At 36.7% G+C, this 20,017-nt stretch overlaps 1 protein-coding gene across 1 annotated transcript in view; it reads left to right on the forward strand.

The window, feature by feature from the left end:
* The window catches only part of EYS (eyes shut homolog), a 1,110,009-nt gene that overhangs the window by 435,188 nt on the left and 654,804 nt on the right, over positions 1–20,017 (forward strand). Inside the window, exons 18-19 of the mRNA XM_074819828.1 lie at positions 605–718; positions 1,170–1,283. Coding sequence (XP_074675929.1) covers positions 605–718; positions 1,170–1,283 — 228 coding nt within the window. The remainder of the gene's footprint in view (positions 1–604; positions 719–1,169; positions 1,284–20,017) is intronic.

The following is a 20,017-nucleotide window of genomic DNA, read 5'->3' on the forward strand; positions in this document are numbered from 1 at the left end:
ATTCCTACTGCTATTTATATTCAGATCAATTATCACTTGCATTTTTATTAAAATTCTTTGAACTGCCCAAACCTCTCAACTGATGTGATTTTTCATTTTTTCTTCAAATGATAAAAAATTAAGTTCACTCAGAAATATTAACAATAAAGTATTTTTATATTGTAAGTAGCTATGTGATTATGTTAGCTATCATCTAGACTGGAATAAATTGTGTTCTTGTCTACATCAGATTTCTTTTTCCATTTTCTGGGAGTACATCTGTTGCCTTATCAGAAACACAGGGAATATTTCCTCTCATGTCATTGCAATACAGTCTATTTAATGTAATTTGTTTTCTATTCTATATTCATATTACAAGAAAATTGTCTGCTTTAAACCTTAGGAATCTATTCAATGACCATGCTTTTAATCTTTTGGGAAAATTAATGAATAGCTTAAACATTAAAAATATCGACATACTGTCATAGATGTCCAAATTTTAATTTAAAAAGCGTGTCAAATAAATTCCAGTATGTGAGCTATATTCAGTTAAATTGAATGTCAGTATTTAACTATATGTGCTATGCAGTAACTTCTCTCCCCTTTGCCTGATATATATTTATAGGCACAACTTGTGAAGCAAATATAAATGAATGTCACTCTTCTCCATGTCTTCATAATGCATCATGTGCAGACCTTATTGGTGGCTATGAATGCATCTGTCTACCAGGCTTTACTGGTGAGTTGTGTTCACAGTAAACCTTGTTTTCTACAGCAAGGTAGTCCACAAAGCATCCATTAAGACATCAATGACTAATTTGCTTGTGTTACCTTCTCATTTCTCTCTATCTGCCCTGGTCTAATGTTTCATTTGCATTCCAACAAACTGGAACACTGACTCCATCTGTAAACTAAATAGCACAAGATAAATTAGTCTGCATTTAAAAAGGACTTCAAAGCTTCCACACAGAGGGAAGATTAGTTACCATTTAGCAACTCAGAAATAAGTTGTTACTTATTCGTGGTGTTAAGAATTAAATGGATGGTGACATTAGTACGTGTGGCTCTTTATTTGGCTGATTTATGTTAGTTTCTCCACACAAGTTGTTGGAGATTCTTGTGGTGCAAATGAATTAGAAATTGGCACCTGATTGTCTTATTAAATGTTCAAATCTTTCATCTTTTCAAAGGTTCAAGATGTGAAACAGATATAGATGAGTGTGCTTCATTTCCCTGCAAGAATGGAGCCACCTGCATTGACCAACCTGGTAATTATTCCTGCCAGTGTGTGGCTCCATTTAAAGGTAATGAACACCAAGGGAGAGGGGAAAGCAAACATAATTAACTTTAGAAAGCATTTCTGTCAATTGTCTAAACTCATTTCACTCTTCTTACAGCATTATTAGTCCTTCATTTTCTCAAGCAAAGCTTTTAAAGTGACCAGCCAATTATACCTTAGGCTGCAACTAATGTGAAGTAATCTTTGTTTATACATCTACTAGGAGTGTTTATTTATTAATCAAAACAGATACTTCAAAATCAGTTTCTTAACAGAATAAGATTATTTATGAAATGAAAGGCATATGCCCATTAAGCTGCCATCACAAAGGTCTGTTGCTTTTCTACACATTTTTCTCTCTGACTTGATTGTTCATGGCATTCTCTAAATTATTTTTTCATTCTCAGAAAACAATTTATAGTTATCTTAGAATCCAAAATGGTGTGTGATTATTTCTGTTGATGCTTTTAAAGCAAATACACTTAAAATGCAAGCTTTATTGTGACCTTTTTCATAAAAACTTTTTGGGGGTTAATTTTAAGCACTCATTGTTAAAATAATTTAAAATAACATAATGTGCTATGTTCTTGAGCAAATCTAGTTCAAGTGATAATCTCAATTAAAGGCACTTGTTGATTTATAAATTAAATATAAATGCATTTTTCCTCCTGCAGTTCAATATAATGATACATACTTAGGATTCCAGAATAATCATTAAAAGGCAATTTTCTTGAGACGGCAGGGCTTTTCCTCTTTACGGAAGATGGCTGCATTAAATTCATCATTCATGAGAAAAGAGTGAACTCTAATGTTTGTTCTTATTATTTTAGTTAATGGTCAGAATTGAGTTTGTCTTTTTTATTAGTTTTAATTTATGTTCTGCTGAATAAAATCTAGTATAATAACAAGTAAATGAGTACTGCAGTATCAGAATCGTCTCTGCTCAGAAAGATGTGAAATCATTTTCAGTACATGGTTAGAAATACTGGTCCCTTAAGTACTTGTTTCACAAGGATCCAGATTTTCAGAAGACTTCAGTATTCATTTAGATATTTAAGTGATTAAAATTTCAGAAAGTCAACATTTCTGTAGCCATCCTTCAAGTAGCTAGCAGTGTCTAATACTCTCGATGGAAAAGTTAAAACCCTGCTGGCAAGATTCATAAATGGCAGCTGAGATCCTCTGAAAACATTGGTACAGGATGTCTAGAATCTACAGGATTCTTGTTGAAATAAAAGATTTTTTGAGACTGTTTAATTCTTTACAGGTTTACTTGGCATCTTTCAAGATCAAATTCTTATACTGATGTTATCTAGATTTATGATGGTATAAATAAAAGCAGAATTAGTTTCTTATGAAAACTCTACCTCAGCCTCATGCCATCTATTTAGTATTACACTGCTGTAAATGTAGTCTTTAACAGATTCACAGTAAGCCAACATAATGGGTAGTTAAACTATATTTTCTAATTGTGTGGAAATATTCAGGTTACTGTAAGGAATAGTTTTGTGTGCACTAATTACAGATTAAAGAATTATTGAGAAAGTAAATACATTAATCATAGAAATTACATAGGAATATCTGTTTTATTTTTGGAATATTTTTCATAGATTTTCTTGCTGCTTCTGTTATTTTCAGTGGAAAAACATCAATGCTATATTATGAATGCTATCATTTACTTGGAAAGCAATCTGAAGTTGTATTTCCATAATGGTTTGATTCTCATATCACAAAATCTGACTTGAAGGGTATGCGCCACTGTTAGGAACATGTAAGATACCAGTTGATCAGGCGTGAACAGCAGACCTCTACTATATAGAATGTAGAGTTAAGGAATTCAGAGCATGATTTGGACATTTAGGTGCATTCATACAAAAGGTAACCTGCCAGATTAATCTATAAATTATTTTATCTATAGAAACTGGTTTGCATATATTTATCTTTCTTTCTTCCTCATTTCCTTGACTGTTCTCATCTTGAGAAGGAAACTATGTGGGATTCCAACCAGAAAGTTTTGATTTTTCCATTTTCCTTTTTCTTCCCCTTTATTTCTTCTTTTTAAAAAGAAAACAGAAAAATTTTCACATTTTTGCTTTCTTTCCATTTCACTTCTTTTGAGATCTAGTATAACTACTTCTCATTTTTATGTGCTGGAAACTTTCTGATAGCCTGAATATATATTTTTTATATCTTAACAAACTTTTACATTAGTTCTATATGAATACGAAAAGTCATCAGAAATTTTATTAAAGTGTACTTATAATTTCTTGTATTTTTCTTGTTTTGCTTTTTTTTTTTTTTTAAACATGGATTTGTCTACTTTGACATGACTCATTCCATTCGCTTCCACAGAATACTGGAAGACATCCAAAGTTTTAAGAACAATGATGCTTTTGCAGTGATATATATCTGGATTTTTCTTCAAATGTCCAACAGTCCAGGCTGCATAAATTAACCCTACAAGCCTGATCTGTGAACGATGTTTTAGTTTTCCTGTGGGCATAAACCTTTTTAGAAAATCCAGTGTCCGTGGTAAAGCCAATGCATGGGGAGCACTGGAGAAGAAGTACATCTTCTGATGCTGTTGCTGTAACCCTAACAGTGACAAAACTGATTCCTCTCCATCAGTGTTCCCAAGACAGAGGATTTCCCTACAGCTAATGTAGATCACTGATCTTTCTATATAATTTAGTATTTCATGGGAATTATTGTCACTGAAATTGCTACCTTTGACTTTTCCCAAATGTTCAGCTGAACAGCTTGAGGGTACTAGCAGTCCATCTATGCATAATTCAAAAGAAAACTGAAGAGATTTATAAGACTTCCAGGTATGAAATAACATCCTTGTCAACTTCTAATAATGTTCTAATTACTGAATATGATAATTGAAGTATTTTCATCCTATTTCAGCGAAGTTCCTTGTCCTGTGGAGGAGAAAATTGAATTTCTATTTTCCAAAATCATAGAGCTTTACCTGTAGTCCTGATAAGGTATAAAATAATGAACTTCAAAGTCCATATACTTTAATATCATAACTCTTTTGACCTTCATTTGGAGGAAGGTCAAGATTTGATTAAAGACCAAAAAAAATCTATACCAGATTATGTTATTACTGAAGACATTCCTGTGTAAACCCACACAGAAATCCTAGAAGTTACTGAGCCTCCCTGAGCATGTGTTGTAACTAAGGTCAAATGGAGAAAAAATAATAGCATCTAGATTTATATAATATGCTTTTGCCATTTGTAACAGTAATCTATGCCACAAATACTGTATGTACTTGTGAATATATTCTAATTACCCCAACACAACAGTCCACTTTTTAAAGTCCAGTTATCTGTTTCTGTCTGCTTTCACTAGTGTTCTGTTACTGACTTTTATAGTACAAATTACACCTCGTACTTAAATGCTGAAATGCTGTTTACCATGCTGCCACTTACACGTACTATAGTATAATGTTCTCTTCATACAAGATGTAACCTAAGTACATCTGGTATAGTTGCTTCTGCTTGTCCCTGTAAATACGCTACTATTTTAGAAATGTCTCCCTCTTCCACTCATTTTCTACAATATCTACAACACTGATAGTCATGTATATTGGACATTTTTTATCGGAGGACATTCTGAAGTCAAGTTATTCATAAACGGAGAAAGGGGATTTAGCTGGTTTTCTGTTGCATTCCGTACCAGCAAAGTAACTATTGCAACTGGGGGCTGGAAGGAAGATAAACTTAATTTGGGTGCAGGACAAATCAAAGATTTTAATACCAGCAACAGGAGACAAACAGCTCAGAAGTATATTCAGCTACAGTTCTGGCCAATACGTTATCACTGGTAGTCTTTGGCAGTAATTTCTCCATTACAGTGTTAAGCAGGCCACTCAGGCCTCTTATGAGCTTGATTCCATTATAGTATCCTAACTAGGAAGTTATTATAATAACTTTTCTATTAAGATATTGATTCTACAATTGTAGCCTTTCTATAATAGAATCACAGTTATTATGGAATTGATATTAAGTGCTTCAGAAGACTGCAGAGTGTGTGAGAAACATATTGTGAGACTGTATCTTGTTTAGGGGTCTTAACAGTTTCATGGAAGGTAGAATAAAAGCTCCCATGTCTCTATCAGGAAATACTGTCTTGTTTCATTAAAAATTCACACACAATTCGAGAACAGTGCAATTAGTAAATTTTATAGTGCCCATTGTTACATTTTATCTATATATAAAATATGTATCTATATTTTATCAGTAATTCCATCCATGCTGTTCCTTCCATGTGGAAGCATGTTAAATGCAGCCCTGAAATTATTTATTTACAGAGAATAATAGGAAGCAGATGTTGATAATAATCATATTTTGAAAACAACATGCCCTTTACTTTTCAATGAAAGAGGGAAACACTCCTCATTCTTTTATGCTAAGGAGTAAAAAAATATTTTTCCAAACCTCAAACTTACCATATTTTTCAGTCCCTTGCTGGTCTCCATTACAATTTAGCAATGTATATTTTTTGTCTTAAGCTATTTATTTTGTTATAAGGATGAAACATACTCATTATATTCTTCCATTTGAGCCAGCAAAATCAGAACTGTCTTTTTTGGATTGCTACATTTTTCTTTGCTTTCCTTAGTTTTAAGTCTTCATATAACGTGCAGCTGGAGGAGCACATCAGTTTGCAGATTATATCTGTCTCTTGCACAGTTGTATGAAGGGAAGGGGAGGAATGCCTGCAGTTCATTGGCTTGTTCGAAGATATCTTAGTAGAAGAGGTGCTCAAATGCTCCACTGATAAACACTGGTTTACTGTTTCTTAGTAAAATTTGACCACTACATAGTAGATGAGTCTTTCTTACACTTTTGAGTTGTTGTAGTGTTACATATCTACTTTCAAGGTACCTTTAGGTGCTTCACCCTAATCATTAACTATTTCATCCATTTTTAGATGTATTGGTGGTTTTAGTGTTTTGTAAGAACCTTGTGGTACATTAAAATATTCTAACAGCCAGGTCTGTAGTAATAAATGTAAGTTTACTGTTCACAGCTATGAAGTGCCAACTTTTCTATGTATCACACAGCCACATCAATGAAGTTAGTCACAAATACTAGGTATCAATCCTTGCTAAGAGTGTAGCAAAGTGGGATCATCCCTGTATCAGGCATGCTGCTTTTCAGCATTCTTAGCATTCAAAAGGAGAATGATTCCATTACAATTTCTAGACCAGCTCATTTTACAGAAAATAAAGTAGGGTTTGTAAGGCTGCTTTATTCTTACTTGGGATTGAAAGCTAAGATCGGATCTTGCACTTCTACACCAGAATTGCAATTTTTTCCACATTTTCTACATGGGTATTTAAGGAGAAGGTGAACCAGACTACCAACATTTCTGAGACTCATGGACTGAGCCAGTATTCTGCTGTTCCCAAAGAAAGCTCTAGAAGGAAGAAAGCATTAAAATATCCCTTTCAGGTAGAGATTGTATATATGATATGTGATAGCCCTGTAAGAGTTGACATGACTATTTTTTTTTTTCTTTTTAAAAAAAAGCACTGTTTAGTAACTTGTTTTTAATAGAGCAAAGAAGTTTATCCTTTGATCCAAACTATTACATGACCTATTTAAAAAAAATGCACTATATGTGTTTGGTCTAGATGTTGTTAATAGGTATGACCTTTTTAATCAAATATATGTAATTGTAGAGGAAAATTGAAATTCAGTTCTGAGGAAATGTCTACTTATTTGTTGCAGTCTTAATGACACATGCCTCCAAATGTGTTCCAATTAAGATTAAAGCAAAAATGGTAATTGGCCATTAAACATGTTGCAAAAGAAAGTAAAGTAGTGAGAAAGGCAACTCAGCACAAAAAAAAAAAAATGCTTAAGTCTGTTGAAAAGCAAGAGTAATAATGGAGTTTTCAGCATAGGACACTATTATGGGAACAGCTAATTACAAAACAGATAATAAGTAAGAAATGTAAGTGCTCATGAAGGCAAAAAAATAGAGTAGAGATAATGAAGCAATTACTTTTTCACTGCTCATAGGCCAAATCTCAGCCTTTCCTGTGCCAAGGCCCACGGAAAAAGGCAGCTTTGCAAGACCTGTGGCTCTTTCTAACATCCCTGTGTTAGACCATAAAACAATATTTCCTGTTCGACATCAGTTTATATCTGCTTTTGCCACTCTCTTGACATTGAATAGCCAAATAAAATTTTATTTAGGGAAAAAATGAGACTAGTGCATAGAGCTACGAAGGGCACTTTGCATCACATAGTAGCTTTTTGTGGGTAGAGAAGCAGAGTGTCCATGTTTGTGGTATATTACCTAGAAAATATGCATTACCTCTAAGCCATAAAGAAAAAGGTTGGTCTAAAAGGCTATGCAGTGCCTAAGTGAGAATCAGTATGAACTGGGACTTGCTGTTGGCTCATATATGAAGTCACTGCAGAACATCTTTGGAATTTTTTTCTGGTATTTCTACTGATTTTTCTGTTGTTTCTAAAAGTTGCCATTTAGATACATTATAAATTCATGAGTTTCTGCCTCCAAAATGCATCAGTTCACAGAGCAAGTCTTTTGCCTTACTATTTCTAGTGTCAATTTAGACACTTTTAGGTTAGATATCCACAAGGGTCTGGCAGATATGACAAGATCTGTAGGAGACCCATGCCCTTCTAGTACAGCACTGAGAACCCAAAAGCATCTCTAAAAGCCCTGGTTGCTTAACTATGTCCGTACAAATTCAGTGAGGTATGTGTTGTAGTATCAGCTCTGCTTTCAGTCTGCACTTTGGGACACATCTTGATACACAAGGAAAGTTTTCTAAGCCTTTACAGACATGAGTACTCTGGGAGTACTCTGACATGTGTAAATCCAGTCATTCACAGCAGACAAGGGGTTTGAATTTCATTAGTCTTTAGGCTTTACCAAATTTCGGGGGAGGAGCTGGCTGGAGAAACAAATCTTTGCAGCTTTATTTTTCTACATGGTGGGCCTATGTATGGTATAGGGTCATCTGCCAATATGCAAATAATCCTGGTATCAGCTGCTATAAATAATGTCTGGCTAATATGTCAAATTTTAAGAAAATTTTAAGAAAATTTTAAGAAAATTAAAACAGGACCTAAAAATACATAAGGATTTAGCCACCTGAACTAAAGGTGGTCATTGCTATACCTGAAAATTATACCCACAGGTCTTAGGCCATAAGGAAAAACTGAGTTTGATATCAGCTTTCAGTATTTTTTTTGCATATATTAGTAATTTCAGTTGAATTCTGATGTACTAAAAAAAGGTAAGATAAAAGAATGAGGAAAAAAGCATTCCTATATATTTCAGTAGGAAATACATTTGTGTTAATTTTTTTTCCTTAGTGGCATTCTTTTATTTTCTGAGAAAGAGTGAAACATGTTTTAATGTTGAAATGTGAAATCAGATGTGGATACAGACATGTCTTCATTGTTTAGTAGTTTTGTCTATTTTAAAAGAAAAGAAGGGACCTAAATAATATATTCAACTTTTGCTTTTCTCTATTTTTACAGAAATGTATACAGGTATAGAGCAATAATATATGCATCTCTGTGTGATATTAATTTTAAAGTTTGTGATGTGGATGTATCTCACTTTGTTCCAGCATTGTTGCATGGTCTGCATTATCATATACAATTAAGAAAATGTTTTTTACTTGAAAAGTGCTAAGTATTGCTTTTCAAATATCCTCCTTTTTTAAAAAAAAAACCAACAACCAACCCAACAAAAACCAAAAATTGATTTTCAATTTGTGCGGGTTTCACAGAAAATGTCTTTTCACAGATTATACATAGAATCACAAAGCAATTCCTTTCATGGAAAGTAGAATTTGTTTTTCAAGGAAAAGAATGGATTTGCTATAAATTTGTACTGAAAGAGAAATTTGCTATATTTATAAACTGTTAGAGTAATACTTTGCTTAATTTCAAGTATTATCAATATACGCATGCTTCTGCAGGTATTTTTTTTTTTCTTCCTATCCACTTCCACAGTATTTCTGGGTTTTATTTACATTTACTAGCCTTTAATAATCTCAGTTGTGGAGGCATTTTGTTTTCTTATGCCACAAAGTAGATCAAACCAAGCAGCCAATGGATAAAATAATGGCAAGTTTAGAGGTACATGTGTACTTTTTAAAGTTATAGAAAATGACAATTCTGAACTTTTTATAGCAACAATTTCATATTTAGCATTAAGACATTTAATCTTTAAAGTTGCAGGGACCTCAAATTTTAGGCATCTAACTTATTGCTCATTAGTGTTTCTAGGATTTTATGATGCTCATGAAAGCCTTTGAGGGTGGGAGCCATTGAGCTGTATAAAGATGATGAAAAGCAAACCACAGATTTTAAATATTAATTAATTTTAATTAATTTTTTTTTTAAATTAAAACGATTGTATCCTCTAGTTTCAAAAGAACAGTCTTGGTAAAACAGAGAAAACAGATTGGGGCAGGGATTTTGGCTTTTTTTAGCTTTTATATAGCCTTATAGTGCCTTTGTACACTGGATTATCTCCCATAACTAAACACATTTTTACTTTTATTGAATGGTATTCAATTTACTTAATTTACCTTGGAAAACAGTGGTGATTGATTCACTTTAATGTCAGAAGTGTCTTTTAGATCTGTTGATAAAAGGTGAGTTACAGAAAGACTAAAATGTAATGCTGTTTCAGTGGTGTTATGATGATAAAGTCAAAAAACTAAAAACATAGAAAGTATCTAGGAAAATATATTTTTCATGGAAGATTCACATCAGTCATTGGCTTTTACTTTATATATGAAATTAGTTTAGTGTCATTTTGAATAAATGGTCTCTGTGTTCTGAGCCAGAGCATATAAACTAAACAATGTAAATTTAAATAAAAACATTCTTGACTTAACATGGACTTTTGAAAATGTTCATATATTCATGCAAGCCATATAAAATTAGCCTGTTGTAGATTTTCTCCCTGTTCTTTCCTTACTGACATCCTTTAAGCTGGTGTAGTTTTCTCATTTCATTCAAGCAAAATGCTATTAACTTTATTCATATGATATACATTCTGTTTCATCAAATTTATAACAATGGTGAACAGAGTCTAAGCAAGGCTACTGAAATCCAATGATGCCAGTGTCATAAGGTTACTGGAGCCAGATCCCATTAAAATAAAATACATTTTTAAAGAAAACTTCTAGTTAGACAATGTCTAAATATCAGATAAAAAGATCAGATCAGCATGACAGTTTTTGTTAGAGCAGCTAGTAAAACTGGTACTGTGACACTCACTTCATAACTTCACCACACGAGTACTTTCTCTGACCGCCGTCTGGTGCCCAAGGGTACGTGCTGCTACCTGATTGGTTCTTCCTCTCTTGTCCAAACCCCCACATGGACCACTTAGTAATGATGGGCACTCGGTCTGTCCTGAGAGCTTTCTGTCCTCAGGAGTGCATATTTAACACCAGTACCAGACTCTTTGGTATTATTTAGGAAATTGCCATCCAAATGACACAGTTGTTGTTCTGATACTAGCCATAGATAGTTTATTTTCAATGCCAGCAGTTTGCAATCAGATCTATTTTGTCATTGATGCACTTTTATGGCAAACTGCTGACTTTGAAAGCTGTTGTCAGATTTAATTCCTTAAGATGTTAGTAGTGAATGGCTTTTTTATTAAATTATTTTCAAAAAAAAAAAAACCAAAACACTGAAGAGATGCCATTTCTGATTATAAGAGAATTCTGTAGTACACATCAAAACATTTCAATTACACATTTATGCTGAACAAATAAAACAAACAAACGTCAATAGATTTGCATAAAAAAATGAAAACTTATCTCAGGTAATTTATTTTCTGTGTCATTTTTATAAATTATGCTTTTGACTTTTAATAATAGCCTTAACACAACAGTCTTTTTCAGAAAAAGAAATCCGTTTTCAGTGTTCATTTATATTTAGAGATTCTACTGTAGAAGTATTATAAGTAAACACAGTAGAAAAGAGAACTGATTAATATTAGCAGAATGACATTTCTGAATATGCAATATGCTTCTCATTGCTAAACAAACAAAAAGAGGATTTTCCAGATAAATTATTCATTATTTGATGTATATTGTAATATGCTAATAGAGGAGCATAGCATATGCTATGATTATATGCTTCTATATATATATAGAGAAGTATAATATTTAATTCAATATATTGTGCCATTGAAAAGGAAATTGTCCTTCAACTGACTGTGTAATTTAATCATTTGTGAATATTCTTTTGGGGTTTGCTCAGGTTTATTCTAATAGAAAGGCTTTTAATTGTCTAGTAAAGTAAAGACAATCTATTCTTGAAATCAATAGAATATAGGCAAGAATTAAACAAGGAAAAAGGTTAAACTTGTCTAATGGAAATAAGCATAGTTGGAAAGAAGTGCTGAACTTATTAATTCATTAATGAACTTCTGCATTTGATTCTTTCACATTTGATCTGTTGGGCATACTTTCTCTTGTCAGATAACTATCTTTAGTGAATATTACCTTTTTTCTCTGTGATGGCCAATTTAAAAATCCTGATACGTCAGTGGGACAAGCCAGTTTATAAACTCTTTCCATGGCACAGCATTCCTTTCTGTCAACAATCACAGACTTACTATTTCAGAAACTGACCAGATCAAGGGAGAACTTTCCTATATTTAGTAAAAAATAGATGTATTCCAATTAATCAGCTACAGTTAAACTTTTAATATTTATATATTTGCACAAAAATTTTCTAAAAAATATCTTACAAAAAAGAGAAAATGCAGAAAACATGAATTCTGTATTCTGATTAGTCTCCTTTTCACCTATAACCCCTTGACTGCTTGATTTATCCAAATAGCTTTAATCATACATTTACAGCTTTGTAAAAAAAGTGCTGATATGAGAGCAACTGTAGCAGTGCATTGTACTAACATGTAAACACCATTGCTTATTACTATCCAACCTTAATCTTTGTGTGGAAATGCATTATTCAAAAAAGTTCTACTTTAAATCTGCCAAATTTCTTTTCTTGTTTTCTTGCTACTTATATTGATTAGCATTAATAATCAATGATTTTCAGAATTGTATTAATATAATATAAACAGTTGTGATCCTTTGAGTGAGGCACTGTTCTTTTAAATTACTAATTCTCAATACTGGTTAAATTCTCAATATGGTTAAAAATTAATTGATTCAGGAGAAGGGATTGATCAAGCAGGAGACAGTCTTTTTGTTTTCCCAGTCTTCCAGTTTGAATATGAATGAAATCTTTGCCATTTCTGCCAGGAGCAGAAAAAGATTTTCCATTCAGGAAATGCATATGCAGGAAAGCTGGGTGGGAGAAAAAAAAAAGAGACTGAATTTCTAATTAAAGAGTGATGTAGGTTGCTTGAAAGAAGGCCCTGAAAAAAATGGTTAGACTATTACTAGCAATTAATATTATACCACGTTTTGACCTCATTTGGTAAATAGGATTGTTAACCCAGGTGATTAACTTTATGACCAGATTTTAATTTACCATTCTTTATAAATGTCAGGATAATGTAAATATTTTTTGCTTTGTGCTGTTTTGCTTTACTTTATCTAGAACAAAAGCAAAAAAAAATATGTTTCCCCTAATTCCTTAGAAGGGGAAAAAGTCTTTTTTTGTCAGGGAACTATTCTGGTGTAATTTCAAATCAGTACAAACTTCACTGGAATTCAGACCCTTCTGGGGAGCTACCTTGAGCAAGAATCTGTAGAGGTATAAATCCATGCTCCTACTTACAGAACAGCATGGAAAGAAGGTGCATGAGCTCCTTACCAGCCAAACATGCATCCTAGTTGAGTTGCCGTGTTGCTAGGGGAAGGAGCTGGGGAGGAAGAACAAGCTAGACAGCATTGCTGATGACAAAATGGAAGATCAACATGTTTTTCTTAGAGACCCTGAGGGTCAAAAGCCTGATACCCACAGGAGCAGGATTGGAGGAGGGGGAAGGATTGGCAGAGTATACACTTGGGCACAGCAGGACAGAGACTCTACAACTGTGGAGGCTGGAAGATGATTACTTCTGACAACTTGAAGGAGACTTTCTCTTCACCTACAGTGCAGTTATGGAATAAGTATTGGGCTGTGACAACAGGTGAGGAAGAGTCAGTTTCATCTGGAAAGGCATGTAAGCTGTCTCAGTCTGACACATACACCCTCACCAGTACCACTAAAATGAAGCAATGGTTGACAATAAAGAGGGAGTCTTCTCTGACGGAGACTGGCACCTACCTGTCTGACCAGATCTGATCTCTGAGGTTTATTTGTACGTCAGAGGTCTGGATTCAGGATGTGGAAAAGAGATTGCCAATGCCTGTCTGATGCCCAGATTACTACCTTTTGCTGCTTGTCAATGCCAACAGAGACCCTGAACATATCAAAAGTGACTAGTGGACTCTAGCAGCAAAGGTGTCAGCCTTGTCAGGACCCAGACATAGTTTTCCACAGCACTGCTGGAATAGAAACATCCTGATGGATAATATCTGATTAGTGGTACCGGCAAGATTTCCTCTGTTATTACCATGGGGCTGTCTTTGAGCAATGAGGTCTGATAGGTGTTGTGGTTTGAACTCGGCTGGTAGACAATCACCACACAGCCGGAGACTTACTTCTCCCCCCCTGCCCCCCCGCTGGTGAAATAGGAGAGGGACAAAAAAAAAAAAAAAGAAAATTCGTAGGTTGAATACAAAAAAACAGTTTAGTAATAGTAGCAAAATAACAATAACAATAGGAAGTCCTAATGGTAATACACAATGCAGTTGCTTACCACCCAACGACCGCCCCCAGCAGCGATCCCGACTACACCAAAGATCCTACCGCGCCGACTGAAAAAGAGAAATGAGAGAGCACGCATCTCCTTATATACTGAGCATGACATCACATGATATGGAATACTCCAATGACCAGTCTGGGCCCAGCCCTCTAGCTGTGCTCCCTCTCAGCCCAAGGAAAGTTAACTCTATCCTGGCCAAAGCCAGGACAATGGGGAAAGATAGAATCAATCAAAAAAAAAAAAGAATGAAGATCATCTTTGCCAACAGGATTGCTAACTCTGTGAAGAGAGTTTTAAACTACGTTAGTCAGGGAATGCAGAGAAAAACCTAAAGGGAAGTAGAGGTACCTGGAGCTGGAAACAAGTCCCTGTGGGAAAGCATGACCAGGGAAGCCATCACATTTGTTGAAGTGCAACTGGGAGCCCATCTCAAGTGCCTGCACACAACGTACACAGCATAGGAAAGACAAAAGGACTAAGAAGTCTATGTGCTTTCTCAGAACTACAGCCTCCTATCAGAAGAACAACACACACAGTGAGATAGCTCACATTACTGCTATGTGGCAATAGATGGATGCAAAGTATCTGCAAATATAAGCAGGGAAGATGAGGAACCAGGGCTGAACTTCATGCAAAGCAGTGTCTTGAATGCATGGAGCTTTGTTATGGAATGGTTGGTGGTGATGCAGTGCCCAAGCTGATGGGGCAGCATGAGAAGAGAATCAGTTAAAGAAATATTGTGGTGGGTGTCTGCTACAGACTGATCCAGAAGAGTTTATGAAGGCATCTTTAGGAAACTGAAAGAAGACTCATGTACAGAGACCCTAGTTCTCATGGGCATATTACCACCCTGACTTTTGCTGGAAAGACCACCTGGAAAGACACAAGTAATCCAGAAGATGTTTGGACCATGTTGAGTACAGTTTTTTGAAACAATTGTGGGATGAGACAACTAGGGGAGGTACTTATTTGGATTCTCTATTGGAAAATAAGCAAGAGGTGATTTGTGATGTAAAGGTCAAAAACAGCTTTGGCAACAATGGCAGTGAGATGATGGAGTTTATGGTCCTGAAAGAAATGAGAAATTCAAGTAGCAGAATAATGATTCTGGACTTCAGTGATCTGTCTTCGGTTTGCTCAGGGATTTGCTTGGCGAGCTCCCATTAGAGACTGCACCGAAGGGAAAACTGATTTATCTTGGGCCCACTGATTTATCTTGAAGGACAGTTTCCTTAAAGCACAGTTCTTTCCAATGTGTAGGAACTCAAGCAGATGTGGCAGAAAAATGGGCAAATGGAGAACTCCTGGCTGAGCTTAAAGAGAAAAGGAAGTGCACATAAGGTAGATGCAATGTTGAGCTACCTATCCAGAAGGCACCCAGTCACACAGGAACAGAATTAGGAAAGCTACAGGGCAACTGGAGCTAAAACTATCAAGGCAACTGTAGGGCAACAAGAAAAATTTCTATAGGTCTACCAGTAACAAAGAAAGATGGAGAAAAATGAGATCATATTGCTGAATTGACAAAGGACGTGGAAAAGTCTGAGACACTCAATGCCTCTTTCATGCTCTTTTTTGACCAGTGGAGGAGCTGGGCTTGTTCAGCCTGGAGAACAGTTTCAGAGGGACCTAACAGCAGCCTGACACTTATTTAATATAAGCTAATAGAGAAGTCAGATTCAGGCTCCTTTTCTCAGAACACACAGTGAAAGACATCTATCCAAGTGTACATGAAAAAATCCCCAACACCTTGTCATCACTTACTGGATTTGAGGTGATAAATATGTCAATATGTGTTAAATTTTATGAAAGCAACAAAAGAATCTGAAAGTGCAGGTTACCCCTATACCTTCCTTTCTGAGTCTGTTCACACTGAACCTTTTACATTTCAAATATTTCCAAAAATCTTCTCAGAAATGGTGTTTGACATAGTAAGAATCACCTTCAACTGTTTATGGAGGGACCAAGACCAGACAAGTGTTGTTCAGTTACATTTTGGTCAATGATACAATTTTCTACACACGGTATACAAAGAAAAGGCAAAAGAAACCTGATATGTTAATGAATCAGCAGAGCAAAATGTCTGCAATAAAAATCCTACATAGAAGCCAGGGGTCTGGGAGTATATTGGGAGTTTAAAAAAAAATGTTTTTCTGAAATAGTTAACTCATGAAGCTTTGCCACAAAATATTGAGATTAAAAACTTAAATTTCATTAGCATTCCTATGACAGAACTGTATACAGTCCTACTTGTACTGGACAAATATTTGTAAATAATAAAAACCCGTGGCATTCAGGATATATGTTCCCACTGTTTCTTATTGTCTCTTTATTTTCCAATTGTTCACCAAAACTCTGTTATGGTCTCATCCAAAATGTGTCAGTATCTAATGATGAAGAAGAATTCTACAGTATGAGAAAACTGAAGCACTGTGGGATGACTTTTGCTTTATCTACCAGAAATGTCTGCCCTTGACATGTAAGAGAATGAGCAAATCTGTTTAAAGGTTCGTCCATCAACACAGAAGAAAAACAAGTACTGTATTACTGGATCATCTGACAGTTCCACTTGCAATTGTGAGACATGTGTTAAGCTTATTAGTGTGGGTGTGAACTCCACTTCAGGAACCAGCAGGGTTGTCACCCATGTCAAGCTGTTGTGATATAAAGATGAAAACTTAAGGGCAAAATCTCAATGTGCCATATGGCTGCTTTTGAAATGCAATTTCATGATTACCAGAACTGAGAGTGTTTGCTGCCTATGGCAGGATTATCCTGCACTGGAGAGACCACTGGCAACATAAAGACAGGGAACAACTTGTGCTGTTCTTTTCTTTTGCCAGCATCACTACTGGGGTCAAAAGATTGCTGTTTTTTTTTTTTTTTACCTCAGTTCTGTTCCTGCTTGTTGCTTTTGCTATTAGAAGCCTTAAGAAATTGGCCCTTAGATGCCTTTGCCTTACAGTAAGGAATCATCTCACCTAAACTCCTGCTGACATTTTGGACAGTGCATGTTTCATTATTATGGAGAAAGCCTGTTCATAGTCAGTGTGCTGCTATGTGATTAACAGTAAAACAAAGGAAGGCAGCTAATGTGGAACAGACCAACAAAATTTTGTCTATAATGACAGTACAAGTGAAGGAGATACATGGGTTCAGCTGACTGCAGACAGTACTAAGTGTATAACAACTGTGCTCCCAACCATCCTCTTTTATAGCAGAGCCTAAATCATTTTACTGACAACATATCTCAGTAAATATAAGAGTACATTTCCCAAGTTAAAGTTAAATAACATTCAGTCTTATGGACACCTTAATATTAAAGTTATCCAATGAGTGTTTTTCATCCTTTCACCATATCCTACAAATTTAAGGAATTTTAAGCTTTCAAACAAGTCACAGAATGTCACTAAGTAGCACTGTAGCTTGATCTCAACTACTATGCTGCAGTTAAAGTCTTGTTCTTCTGAATCCATAGTAAAATATTCAATATATTCCTTCCAAATAAGCTAACCACTTAACTGATACGTTTTCCCCAAAATTATATCCAAAAAAACTGTATGAATTGCCAGTTCTGTTAGTCGGCAACTGGGTTACAAACTTAAAGCTGCCATATATGTTAGTTGACCTGTAACACTGGTTGATTCTTTGTCAGGAATCCTTGTCTGAAATTTTGAGCCTGAAAAGAAATTTAAAATTCTCAGTATTATTATCCATCTCACGAACATGGCTTACCTCATGTACCAGGTGCAGGTGCCCTTGCGCTGGCAGCGGGGCTGCAGGGCGGCCTCTGTGAGGAGCGGCCGGGCCTGCCCCGTGCCGGACACAGCCGGTTCCAGCCGGCTCCAACCCACCCACAGCAGGGCACGGCTGAGCCCCCCGGCCAAGGGGGTGGCGCCTCTGGGAAAATGTGTATAAGAAAGGGCAGAATGCTGCACAGGCTGTGAGGACAGGAGAACTTAACAGATGAACTTGTGGCTCTGAGACTGGTGCTACCAGCAGGGCTTCGGATTTTTCAATCATGGGTTAGTGTACGCCAAAGGACGCCAGACCTTTTGGTATCAGATGGGATGCACCTGTCCCAGAGGGAGAAAAGGATCTTGGGGAAGGAGTTAGCTGAGCTCATTGAGAGAGCTTTAAACTAGATTTGCAGGGGAAAGGGGACAAAACTGGAAGTCCCAGACATAAATCCCGGGGTAGATTACCAGAGTTTGTGGGCTGTTGTGCCAGCAACGACCCTCACTCTGCCATCTCAGTGGAGGCAAGGGATAGAGACATGCAGCACAACAAAGATGCAAGGGATATGGATGGATCAGTAACTGCAGTAACACCTGTGAAAGGTCAGGCCAGACTTAGGACCTCTAAATGCAAAAAGGTGCTGAGGACATCAGCCCATTTGAAGTGCATCTCTACGAATGCACACAGCATGGGTAACAAACAGGAGGAGCTTGAAGCCATGATGCAACAGGAAAATTATGATGCAGTGGCTATCACGGAAACATGGTGAGATGTCTCCCATGACTGGAGTGCGCCAATTGATGGCTACAAGCTCTTTAGGAGGGATAGACAAGGAAGGAGAGGCGGTGGGGTGGCGCTGTATGTTAGGGACTGTTATGATTGCTTTGAGCACAAGTATAGTGAAGACAGGGTGGAGTGTCTTTGCGTTAGAATCAGGGGGAAGGCCAACAGGGCAGATGTTGTAATAGGAGTCTACTATAGGCCACCCAACCAGGACAGAGGGGTAGATGAAATATTCTATAGGCACTTAGGAGAAATCTCACACTCGCTTGCCCTTGTTCTTGTGGGAGACTTTAACTTCCCAGACATCTGCTGGAAATACAACACAGCAGAGCAGGATCAGTCCCGGAGATTCCTGGAATGTGTGGAAGATAACTTCCTGACACAGCTGGTGAGTGAACCAACCAGAGAAGGTGCCCTGCTGGATCTCCTCTTTGTGAACGGAGAAGGACTGGTGGATGATGTGGCGGCTGGAGGCCAACTTGGGCACAGCTATCATGAAATAGTAGAGTTCTCTATTCTCAGAGATGCCAGGAGAGGGGGTAGCAGAACTGCCATCCTGGACTTCCAAAGGGCTGACTTTGTCTTGTTTAGGTACCTGCTTGACAAAATTCCTTGGGAGATGATCCTAAAGGGTATAGGGGTCCAGGAAGGCTGGGTGCTCTTTAAGAAGAAAGTCTTAATGACTCAGGAGCAGGTGGTCCCCACGTGCTATAAGAGAAGCTGGAGTCAGAGAAGACCACCCTGGCTAAACAGGGAGCTTTGGCTGCAACTCAGGGAGAAGAGGAGAGATTACGGCCTTTGGAAGAAGGGGCTAGCCACTCACAGTGATTACAAAGAGGCTTGAGGCTATGCAGGGCGGAAATCAGGAGGTCTAAAGTCCAGCTGGAAATTAATTTGGCTTCAGCAATCAAGAATAACAAGAAATGTTTCTGTAAGTATGTGAGCAGCAAAAGAAAGACCAGAGAGAGCCTCCATCCCCTGCTAGATGCAGGAGGAAACATGGTAACAAGTGATGAGGAAAAGGCTGAGGTGCTTAATGCCTTCTTTGCCTCAGTCTTTAATAACAAAACTAGTTGTATTGAGGGAATCCAGCCTCCTCAGCCAGAAGACAGAGACTGGGAGAAAGACACCCCCCGCAATCCAGGAGGAGATAATCAGTGACCTACTGCATCACATAGACACACACAAGTCTATGGAACCGGATGGGATACACCTGAGGATGCTGAAGGAGCTGGCTGGGGTGCTCGCCAAGCCACTTTCCATCATTTACCAGCAGTCCTGGCTGACTGGGGAGGTCCCGACAGATTGGAAACTGGCCAATGTGACACCCATATATAAGAAGATTTGGAAGGATGATCCAGGAAATTACAGGCCTGTCAGCTTGATGTCGGTGCCTGGGAAGCTGATGGAGCAGCTCAT

The sequence above is a fragment of the Strix aluco genome, chromosome 3 (genome assembly GCF_031877795.1).
Source record: "Strix aluco isolate bStrAlu1 chromosome 3, bStrAlu1.hap1, whole genome shotgun sequence".
Taxonomy (NCBI): domain Eukaryota; kingdom Metazoa; phylum Chordata; class Aves; order Strigiformes; family Strigidae; genus Strix; species Strix aluco.